This window comes from Myxine glutinosa, chromosome 11 (assembly GCF_964187855.1).
Source record: "Myxine glutinosa chromosome 11, kmMyxGlut1.1, whole genome shotgun sequence".
Taxonomy (NCBI): domain Eukaryota; kingdom Metazoa; phylum Chordata; class Myxini; order Myxiniformes; family Myxinidae; genus Myxine; species Myxine glutinosa.
The window spans coordinates 101057143-101069159 of record NC_136271.1 but is presented as its reverse complement, the minus strand read 5'-3'; the positions used below and the strand labels follow the sequence as shown (position 1 = coordinate 101069159).

At 46.9% G+C, this 12017-nt stretch overlaps 1 protein-coding gene across 1 annotated transcript in view; it reads left to right on the top strand.

The window, feature by feature from the left end:
* LOC137437069 (sodium/potassium/calcium exchanger 4-like) overlaps window positions 1-12017 on the top strand; it is a 293744-nt gene that overhangs the window by 189887 nt on the left and 91840 nt on the right. The window contains exon 5 of the mRNA XM_068131418.2: window positions 11866-11950. Coding sequence (XP_067987519.2) covers window positions 11866-11950 — 85 coding nt within the window. The remainder of the gene's footprint in view (window positions 1-11865; window positions 11951-12017) is intronic.

Genomic DNA, 12017 nt, shown 5'->3' with positions numbered 1-12017 from the left:
TCTGTTATCCTGTGGGGCCCTGCGTGTTGTAATATCATGCATTATTTAAGGATAATGATTTTAAAATTATCTCATCATGTGGTTTCTGGTGTTGGCTTAGTGGTTAGGGTGCCGGGTGCCGGCTTGGGATCCTAGGATCCTGGGTTCGTAATCCCGGTCGATCGCTGAATTAAGACCAGGGGGGTTGACTCAGCCTGTCATCCTTCTGAGGTCGGCAAATTGAGTACTAGGTCACCGGTAATTCCCTGTGTGTCGCAAGGGGCGACTATCAGGGTTGGTGGCAGGAAGGGCATCCGGCCGTAAAACATTTCTTCAAAAAGGGGACGATGGTGCCCGAAAAAGGCCAACCCCTGCTCTGCAGGGAAAAATGGCCTCTAAAGGTGGTTCTTCTTTTTCTTCTTCATCATGTGATTTCTAACCATAGACTGGATATCTGGTGTTTCCGAATTTATTAACGTCGGTTATTATGTAATGTTGCATTTCTTTTTGCTACATTGTTGGAACCAATATTATACCCTAAACTACAAAACTGGGATTGATTTCATTTTGTTTCTGCAACTCCTATGGCAGCCATCTTGAATTTCAAAATGGCCACCATTTCAGAACATTTTTTGCAATATCTCAGCTATCAGAACAAGCAAGACAATGTTGTATATCTCCAAATCCACATCTTTTCAGATACATAATGCAATAAATTTTACAGTTGTACCAATGTCGTCATTCCATTATGATGTTTTTTATCTTCATCTGAGTCTTCTTCCAATTACTGATCTTGATAAACAGTGTTGGTGCAGTCTTCATCAGCTTCACAGTTACAAATCTCTGTGCATGTGAGATCGTTATTCCTACAGGTGCATCCTCTGGAACATTTGCTGACTCCACAGCCACACCTGACGAGCTCAACTGCAGAGTCAAGTGCCGTCAGCACTTCAGACAGGACAGGAACTATTGTACTGTAGCGGACACGAAAGCCCACTGGCGTGGTGACATCATTCCGTGCACCAAGTGGGCAGCGGCCACGCCCGAGGGGTAGGCGTGGCCTCAGGATATACACCGGGCGCGCAGCCCGAAAAAAAAGAAAAAAAAAGTGCATCTGGGGTGAATTAGCGAGGGTAGAAAAGATCAAGGTTTTGGATGTGGAAAGATAAGAGATGGTGGTGAACAGCTGTTTTAAAGACCTGGAGGGAGGAGTGGGATTGAAGGGAGTGGGGAAGTTTGTTCCAGAGGCGGGAGAAAAGGGGAATGAAAGAGTGAAGGTGAGCAGACAGTCTTGATTTTGGCAGTTTAACCATAAGAGGGTTGCAGGCAGATCTTGTGCGACCTGTAGGAATATTTGGGGGACAGAGCCCAGAGAGGGCTGGGGGGGCAAGGCCAGAGAGGAGTCGGTAGAAGACGGAAAGACCACCAACCTGCCTGCGGTGAGTGAGTGAAAGGCCCTTGGAGTTAGCTTCATCGCGGGAGATTCCAATGATTCTGAACGCTTTGGTTTCAACAGCGTGAAGACGGGCTAGGTGTGAGGCAGGAGCACCAGACCAGAGGGGAGAGCAGTATTCCATCGAGCTGCGGATTAAAGCCTTGTATGTGGTGAGGAGCTCAGGTGTGCCAAGGAAGGACTTCGCACGACGGAGGATGCCCAGTCGGCGACTGGCTTTGGAGGCCAGATTTGAAATGTGGTTTTTACGCTCTTCTCCGCACGCTCTTCTCCGCACGTGCAAAATCTCCGCACGCTCTTCGAACATCTGGGCCAGCATGGCCTGATCGTGAACCCCGCCAAGTGCCAGTTCGGTGTCGCTGAAATCGACTTTTTGGGGCACCGCGTCACCAGGCACGGGGCCGTCCCCCTACCGGCCAAGGTGGAGGTGGTGAAGGGTCTTCTGCGCCCCCGCACGATCAAGGGGCTCCAGGAGTTCCTGGGCTTGGTGAACTTTTACCATCGGTTCCTGCCCCGCATCGCCCAGCTCCTGCGCCCCTTACACGAGGCCCTTCGAGGGAAGCCGGGCAAAGGTGACGTTACCTGGACCGAGCAGATGGACGCGGCGTTCTCGGGCGCGAAGCTCGCCTTGGCCAACGCCACCATGCTCGCGCACCCGGCGCTCGATGCACCGATCGCCCTCACCTCCGACGCCTCAGACTACGCGGTGGGCGCGGTGTACGAGCAATGGGTGCATGGAGCTTGGCAACCGCTGGCGTTCTTCAGCCGGCAGCTTCGCCCGCCTGAACGCCGTTACAGCACCTTCGACCGCGAGTTGCTTGGGCTTCACCTGGCGGTCAGGCACTTCCGCCATCTGCTCGAGGGCCGTGCGTTCACGGCCTTCGTCGACCACAAGCCGCTGGTTTTCGCGATGGGCAAGGTTGCCAAGCCGTGGTCGGCCAGGCAACAGCGTCACCTCGCGGCTGTGTCCGAGTACACGACGGACATCCAGCATGTCGTGGGAAAGGACAACCCGGTGGCCGATTGCCTTTCCCGGGCCGTCGCCCACGCAGTCCACCTTGGCATCGACTATGCCCGGATGGCAGCGGACCAGGCCGCTGACCCCGGGGTCCAGGCCCTGCGGACCGCCGTCACGGGCCTCCGCGTCACTGAGGTGCCCTTCGACGGCGCGGGCACGGCCCTTGTTTGCAACGTCTCCCTCGGGCGGCCTCGCCCCATCGTGCCCGCAGGCTGGCAGCGCCAGGTTTTTGACGCCATCCACGGCCTGTCCCACCCGGGCACGAGGGCCTCCCAGCGGTTGGTCGCCGCCAAGTTTGTCTGGCATGGCCTCCGGAAGGCCGTCCGTGGCTGGACCAGGACGTGCCTCGCGTGCCAGCGCGTAAAGGTGCACTGCCACACCCAGGCCCCCTTGGCCCCATTTACGGTGCCGGAATGTCGGTTCGACCACGTTCACGTGGACCTGGTGGGACCTCTGCCCCCCTCGCGGGGTTTCACCCATGTCCTCACCATGGTGGACCGCACCACCCGGTGGCCGGAGGCCGTGCCTTTGGCGGCGACGATGGCGGCAGACGTCGCGCAGGCGTTTATCGCCACCTGGGTCGCCGGGTTCGGCGCCCCCTCGGACATCTCGTCCGACCGCGGCCCCCAGTTCACCTCGGAGCTCTGGGCCGCGGTCGCGCGGGGGCTCGGGGTCCATCTGCACCGAACCACGGCCTACCACCCCCCAGGCCAATGGCCTGTGTGAGCGATTCCACCGCTCGTTGAAGGCCGCGCTCCGGGCCACCCTCCGCGACGGCGGCTGGGTCGACAGGCTCCCCTGGGTCCTGCTGGGCCTCCGGACGGTGCCCAAGGAGGACCTGCGCGCATCCGCGGCGGAGTTGGTCTTTGGACAACCGCTGCGGGTGCTGGGCGAGTTCCTCCCCGACCCCACTGCACCTTGGTCCGCGGCGCAGGAGCGTTCTGCGCTGCAGGAGACCGCCCGGAGGTTCGCCCCGGTGCCGACGGCGCACCACGGGCACCCTCCTACACACGTCGCCCTGGAGCTTCGCACCACGGAGTACGTCTTCGTCCGGCACGACGCCCACCGGACACCAATGCGGCCCCCGTACGACGGGCCTTTCCGCGTGCTGGAGACCGGGGTGAAACATTTCACCCTGGACATCGGCGGCACTCCTGACCGGGTCTCCATAGACCGCCTCAAGCCGGCCCACCTCGACGTGGACCACCCACCGCCGGTGGCTCGGCCCCCGCGTCGGGGCCGCCCCCCTGAGGGCGGACCCCCGGCACCGCCCAGCACCCCAGGCACGCCGCCGCCCGGTCCGGCACCCATCCCGGGTACAGCCGGGGGTATCCCACCTGGCATCCCTGCACCCCGCACGCCGCCGGTCGCCAGAGGGCACTTCGGCCGGGTCATCCGTTTGCCCCGCAAACTGGCCCTCCAGGTGCGCAGGAATTCTGGGGGGGCGCGTGTAGCGGACACGAAAGCCCACTGGCGTGGTGACATCATTCGCGCACCAAGTGGGCGGCGGCCACGCCCAAGGGGTAGGCGTGGCCTCAGGATATACACCGGGCGCGCAGCCCGGTGCGCGCCAGTGCTACAGTGACCTCTTTGGAATAAAGAACTATAAACTTACCGCGTTGTCCGTTTCCTCCTTGGTATCAAGTCACGCGCGTAGCACCGCGTGCTAAAGTACCATCTAAGATTCTAAGGCATGTGACCAACCCAGCTTGCAAGGGTCTGCAATAACTGGATCCATTACAAGGCCTTGGTTCCAAATAAATACTTGCATGTGAGCTCTGAGTATATGCTGGCACCAACAGAGGTGGTGATCTTGTCTATACCCTCACTAGTAGACTGGTTATCAACAGGTTTCCACCTAAGCTATCCAGCTGTTTTTGCAGAGTCAGTTTTTGGACTCATCAGCTGGCACAAAAACTGCTCAGATGACACTAGTTGGTGGTGTTTCCTCAGTTCCGAGTTGGGCCAGTGTGGTGGTTACAGCTGGTGTGGCTTCGTTGAAAACCTTGAAAGCAGTCTTTTTACCTAAATACCTCACATATGTCCACATGCATCCATCAGACCCTGTTAGACTGTGAAATCCAGGAAGGGCTGCAGCTTTTGATGGGTCAAGACTGCCATAGATGGTTTTTAACAACACTTTTCTTCGACGTTCGCCAGTTCCAATTAACAGTCGTCTGAGGACCAATAACCGTGAGTCTGTGCAAAGCAAGAACCAACACACCTGTGTCTTGTGTCATGATCGGTAAGCTCTTACCCGTTGCGCTGATCTCCACTGCATATATGGCATCATGAGTGTGTCAACTTCCTCATGTGTGCTGATGCCTGTTGATGGTTGAGAATCTTCCATGTTGCTTTGTACATGTGTCGTGAAAATGAAGAAGAAGAAGAGCCTATGTAGGCGTGGGGCATATTGGATGCCTATTTAGGGGCGAGCGCTCGGTCAGAGAGGGGGTCAGTATCGTGTCTGCTAAATGAGTTATGCAGAGATGAGCGCTGGATCTTCTTGGTAAGAAGTGACTGGGATTCATGACTAATGTTTAAACTGCTTGACTTTGCTTTATAATGCTTTAATAGATTTGTAGGACTGATTAAATTATTGCCTGTTGTGCAGGATGCCAAAGATCGATTTGAATAAAGCCTCCTATCTTGAAGTGAGGTCTGGAAGCTTTTTCAATACAACATGCAAACGTGTCAATGAAACCATTGGTATCTTTAGCTGAATGGCTTTGTCTGCCAGGCAGAGAGTGAGGGAGTCTTTTGTTTCATTGTTGGCTTTGAATACCTTCGAGTTGTTGGCTTTGACTTTTCAGGAATACCTTCGAGTCATTAATAGGTGTTGTATCGACAACATGGAAGCCAGTTGCTGTTGGTGGGAGCCCTGACTGGATGTAATCGACAGATGTCACTTCTCCATCAGGTTCATGTTCATCATGAATCGGCAAGACATGTATGAGTTCATTCTTGCCGACACAAGGAATAAGGGAGCTACAGTCACGTGAAAAAGTAAGTACATCCCATGTAAAGTTTTGACTATTTCAACATATTTCAACATACAGCTATTTGATCTTCATTTCAACAATATTGATAGATAAAGGTGATATAATATAACAAATATCATGAAACATTTACATTTTGTAGTCCATTGTATAATTTAAATAAACATAAATGCAAATTTCGCATGTGGAAAAAGTAAGTGCACCCCTACATTTATCACTACTTCAAATACCTAAAATTAGAATCAGGTGCACCAGCTCAGGTGCAAATGATAATTATAACATCGTTAGAAAGGATCTTGGAGGAACCTGTCTTATTTAAACCTCAGACATTTCGTTTGGTTTGTCTTTGTTGTTGAAGTGTGCGGCGTCACCATGCCTAGATCAAAAGAGCTCTCTGAGGCCTTCAGAAAGAAGGTTATAGATGCCTACGAATCTGGGAAGGGATTTAAAAAGATCTCCAAACAATTTTAAATCAATCATTCGACTGTTCGAAAGATCATCTACAAGTGGAGAACATTCAAAACAACTGCCAACTTGTTCAGGCCAGGCTGCCCCAACAAGTTCAGCCCGAGAGCAGACCGCAAGATGCTGAAATAAGTCTCGAAGAACCCCAGAATGTCATCACGGGACCTACAGGTAGCTCTTGCCACTGTTGATGTCAAAGTGCACGAGTCTACCATTAGAAAGAGGCTGCACAAATTTGATCTGCATGGGAGGTGTGCCAGGAGGAAACCTTTGCTGTCCAGAAAGAACACCAGGGCAAGACTAAAGTTTGCCAATGAACACGTAGGCAAAGACCAGCACTTCTGGAACAATGTGCTCTGGACAGATGAGTCAAAGGTAGAGCTATTTGGGCACAGTACCAGAAGACATGTTTGGCAAAAACCAAAGACAGCATTTGACCACAAGAACCTGATACCAACTGTAAAGCATGGTGGTGGAAATATTATGGTTTGGGGCTTCTACTGTTTCTACTTCTACTGCTTCTACTTCTACTTCTACCGACTCCTCTGGCCTTGCCCCCCCCAGCCCTCTCTGGGCTCTGCCCCCCAAATATTCCTACAGGTCGCACAAGATCTGCCTGCAACCCTCTTATGGTTAAACTGCCAAAATCAAGACTTTCTGCTCACCTTCACTCCTTCATTCCTCTTTTCTCCCGCCTCTGGAACAAACTCCCTCACTCTCTTCAATCCCACTCCACCCTCCAGGTCTTTAAAACAGCTGTTCACCACCATCTCTTATCCTCCCCCATCCAAAACCTTGATCTTTTCTACCCCCGCTAATTTCGGTCCCCTTGTGTTTTATACCTCTTCCCCCCCCCTCCCCCCCCTTCCCATCCCACGCCTCCTGCCCCCAAGCCCTCTCCCTCCCACACTTCTCCCTGCTCTCAAATGTTGTGGTTGTGTGCTTCCCTTCTCTCCCCATCTTGTCTTCCACTCCCTCTTTTTGTATATTTTGTTTGTCTGGTTGATTTGTTTGTGAAATAAATGCTAGCTCTTTCACGAGCCTCGATTCAGTATACAAAAAAAGAAAAAAAGAAAGAAAAAAAAAAGCTTTGCTGCATCAGGGCCTGGGCAGCTCACCATCATAGAAGCCACGATGAATTCTTCATTGTACCAGAGGGTGCTTGAGGATAATGTGAGGCCATCTGTCGCAAAGTTGAAGCTCAACTGAAGGTGGACCTTGCAACATGACAATGACCCTAAACATACCAGTAAATCCATCAAGGAATGGCTGAAAAGAAAGAAATGGTGGGTTCCAGCATGGCCAAGTCAAAGCCCGGATCTAAATCCCATCGAGATGTTGTGGGGGGATTTGAAACGAGCTGTGCATGCAAGAAACTCCTCAAACATCGCACAGCTGAAAGAATTCTGAATGGAGGAGTGGGCAAAAATTTCTCCCAGTCGATGTCAGAGACTGGTAGACAGTTATAAGAAACGCGAACTTGAGGTTGTTTCTGCCAAAGGGGGAAATGCCACCTATTAGAGCCAAGGGTGTACTTACTTTTTCGACATGCGAAATTTGCATTTATGTTTATTTAAATTATACAATGGACTACAAAATGTAAATGTTTCATGATATTTGTTATATTATATCACCTTTATCTATCAATATTGTTCAAATGAACATCAAATAGCTGTATGTTGAAATATGTTGAAAAAGTCAAAACTTTACATGGGGTGTACTTACTTTTTCACGTGACTGTATCTCTGTTCAATCAATTACACTGTTCCTCAGAGTGGAATTGATTGATGTGATTTTGTGATTGGAAACCACATCTTCAAGGTCGATTTGGCGACTGGACTTTGCTATCATCATCATCATCATACTAAAATATGCAATTTCACGTCTGTCTGTCTGTCTCTCTGATGATTTTTTGACCACGATACAATCCGTCGTTACTTATCCAATCTCAACCAAACTTGACAGGATGACTAAGGGTTACACAATGAAGGTTGTAGCGCATTCATTTTCCTCCCTCCCCAGGGGGGTTTTCGCCCCCGAGTGGGTTTTCCCCGCCATTGCCGTCAATGGGGTTGCGTGTTGAGGTGTATATCAATGTTAAATTCGCTTTATCGTGGCGTTTTCCAAGGCCGCTTCTGATAACAAAAGCATAATGTTAATGTTATTACAAAACAATATTAATACCATTAATATCCCACCTCCCCAATGGGGTTTTCCTCCTTGAACAAACATCGAGTCAACATTTATAAATAGCATATTATGGCCGTGGGAGCAATGTCACAACGGCCTCTACCAGAAGTAAATATATTATAAACCACAAACACGTATGATTAGCTTTTAAAACAGTCGCTATTGCTGTTTATAACACTAAATGATGAAATTTGGGGGAATCCTGACATCCGTGAGGGAAGTTTTACTTTCAGAACTGAGCGAAGATCTACTGTACTCTATATACCCCACAAGGGTTGTGTTAATAACATGACCCTTCCTGTCGCTAACGTGGCGTTTTTCTTGGTGGCCTTATGAAACTTGCTCCTGCTGTTTAACACGAAACTGAAAGGGAGGAAGGCAGGGGTGTGGTCATTTACCAAGCAGCTAGCTAGGGCTTGCCAAGCCAGCCGTTCCTTAACGGTTTTGAATGGAGTGCATGCTCGAATGCTTAAACCACTTGGCGATGTCTCCACAATAAACTTGATAATAAATACACACCCAATGTTCTTGAGACCCGATCATGGATCGACTGTCATCTATCTACCCCAAAGAGGAATGACCCTTCCTGTCGCCCCCATGGTGTGCGGGTGTACTTGTTCTAGCAAATAGTGAATTTGTAGCTTTCAGTTCAACACTTCTCACATTTTTCAACTTGATGGATTTGTATGCATTCTCCCAGTTGAGAAAGTTGACGTTCCTCATACATCTCATAGGTTTGTAGATCCAAAAATGCGTTATTCAAAAAAGGATTTGAATGCTTGCTGTCCACAGTCTTCCATGTTCAGCATGTCCTTTTCAATATTTTTTCTTTTTCAATTTCAATATGCTCAGGCATCACCTGTTTTGTCATCAAATTGGACAGTCAAGGTGATGTGCCAGCAAATTGATTATAGTGATGTATCACTGCCACCAGCTGATTCGCACTCTTCTACCAGTGGGAAAATTTCGCTGATGACAAGCGGTGGTGACGAGCACTGCATTTGTTGACATTCCAGTCATCTCTTTCTCCTTGGCTCGTCTTGCCATTTCTGGGCCACAAAGACAGTATTTTAGGGGAATTGCAGGCTTGTTGGTGATTCTCTTTTACCCACCATCACCTTTTAGAACTCTGTTCAAGAAGTCCTTTCCTTGATCAACCCTGGTGCCTGTGAATGGGATGTCATTCTTCATTAGAGTAAAATCGTTAGAGTAAAAGCTGCCTGTTCCAGGTGATTGCATCTGTGTCCTTGGTGTCGAAAATTCTTGCAATATATTCTATGATGTTTTTGGCATATTCCAGCCTGTTGCAGCTGAAAAAGTATTTGCACACATTTTCCAGAGATGCCAAGTGCAGGAACAGATTGAGCTGCTTGAGTGAATGTGTGAAGTTAAGTAGTGCCGTCACTTGCTTCATATGCATTATACATCCGTGCGCATTGATTCATTGGGAATTTGCTTTGACTCTAGATTATCAAAGTCAGCGAACTGTTTTCCCAAATTAAATTGTTCAATTACCATTAGAAGATGTTGATGAGCTTCCTGAATTCCTACCTCACGTTTGCATGCTTCTGACAATCCATCCATGCTGTCAGACAACGCTCGAGAAACTGTGGTCTTTTATTTCAGGAATTCTGTAAATATGAGATCAAAGAATATTTCTAATGTCTGGTAATATCCTTGATATGAGCTTGAACAGCACGGTTGTGATGATTCCCATTCAGTATCTGATTGAATGTACAATATATAAATTATATTTTCAACGCCAGATTTGTAGGAATGGCAAATGAAAGGTTATAACTCACATTATTTAAGAAGTTGATAATGAAATAATGAGCCACGGTGGACATTTGAATATCCAAATTAACTTTTGTAAAGGATTCTTCAATGATCTGACAAAATTATAACTTGTTTTATTGGATTCTCCATACCAAAAAAAAGTACCATATTCGCAAAAAAAAAAAATCACAATTTTATAGGGTCTAAAGGTGCAAAGATCTAGAAAAGGTAAAACAACTGTAGCCATTTTGAAATTCAAGATGGCCACCATAAGGATTATCTTACTATAATTCACCAAATGTCCGTCTGTCCGTCTGTTCCAGGTACCGCAAAAACGGCTGAACCGATCGCAACAAAATTTTGGGTGGATAATCCTTGGACCCCCTGGAGTAAAATAGGCTATATTGTTTTTCCAATTTTTTTTCCAATTTTTCCAGTTTTTCCAAACACGATGGAATAATATTTACCGATATGAACAGTGATGTGGCTATTATTGAAATTCTACAAATACTGTTTAGATTTTGATGACGTGTGTGATATGATTTGACGGATGTTTATATAAATCGTTTAAAATAAAAATGCCTTCAATTTCTGATATTTTGCCTTTTCATTTGGGCCTCTAAATTGAAGCTCCGCCCATAGGGTGGGTATCGTTGCTAGTTTTTTTAAAATGTAACCAACCCTTGTTCTGCCTATATAAGGATGCCAAGAAACATTGTTTTTTCAGAATGTAGCAAAAAATTCCGCAACATCAGAAATTCCACTACATTTCACCCTCCTGCACTATTTATAGTGATGTGCTCTTTGTATCCCCATTTATATATATTTTTTCTCTTTCTGTTTTGTTCAGAAATCTAAGAAGTTGATAATGAAAAGTTATATGAGCCATGGTGGACATTTGAATATACAAATTAACTATTGTAAAGGATTCTTCATTGATTTGACAAAATTATAACTTGTAACTTGTTTTAATGGATTCTCCATACAAAACAAGTAGCACCATATTCGCAAAAAAATAATCACAATTTGATGTTTGAAAGTCTATAGGTGCAAAGATCTAGAAAAGGTAAAACAACTGTCGCCATTTTGAAATTCAAGATGGCCACCATAGGGATTATTTTAATAAATGTAACCTACCCTAGTTCTGCCTATATAAGGATGCCAAGAAACTGGTTCTAGGAATGTAGCAAAAAAATCCACAACATCAGAAATTCCACTACATTTCACCCTCCTGCACTATTTATAGTGATGTGCTCTTTGTATCCCCATTTATATATATTTTTTCTCTTTCTGTTTTGTTCAGAAATCTAAGAAGTTGATAATGAAAAGTTATATGAGCCACGGTGGACATTTGAATATACAAATTAACTATTGTAAAGGATTCTTCATTGATTTGACAAAATTATAACTTGTAACTTGTTTTATTGGATTCTCCATACAAAAAAAATAGCACCATATTCGCAAAAAAATAATCACAATTTGATGTTTGAAAGTCTATCGGTGCAAAGATCTAGAAAAGGTAAAACAACTGTAGCCATTTTGAAATACAAGATGGCCACCATAGGGATTATTTTTAAAAATGTAACCAACCCTTGTTCTGCCTATATAAGGATGCCAAGAAACATTGGTTCTAAGAATGTCGCAAAAAATTCCGCAACATCAGAAATTCCACTACATTTCACCCTCCTGCACTATTTATAGTGATGTGCTCTTTGTATCCCCATTTATATATATATTTTTTATCTGTCTGTTTTGTCCAGATATCTACGACAGTATATGATTGCTATTGCATTATTCATCCCCAAAATGTGCTCATAAATGTCACAACAGCGAAGGCTACTGTCGCGCTTTGAGAAAATTTCTCAATACAAAAGGGCGAATAACATTATCAAAAGGCTTTTACCAATGATCTCTTTCATTGCTCAAAATAATATATATATAACGTTCATTACTACCATTATTGTTCTTTTTGTTCGTGTGCGCAGCGCTTACAGCTCAGTGAAGATGTAGCTGGAGCCACCTTCATGGCAGCGGGAAGTTCGGCTCCTGAACTATTCACCTCGATTATCGGTCAGTAGTATGCTCCAATGCTCCTTGCTTGCACTAGGCTCTGCACTGGAGTACATGAGTGATTAAA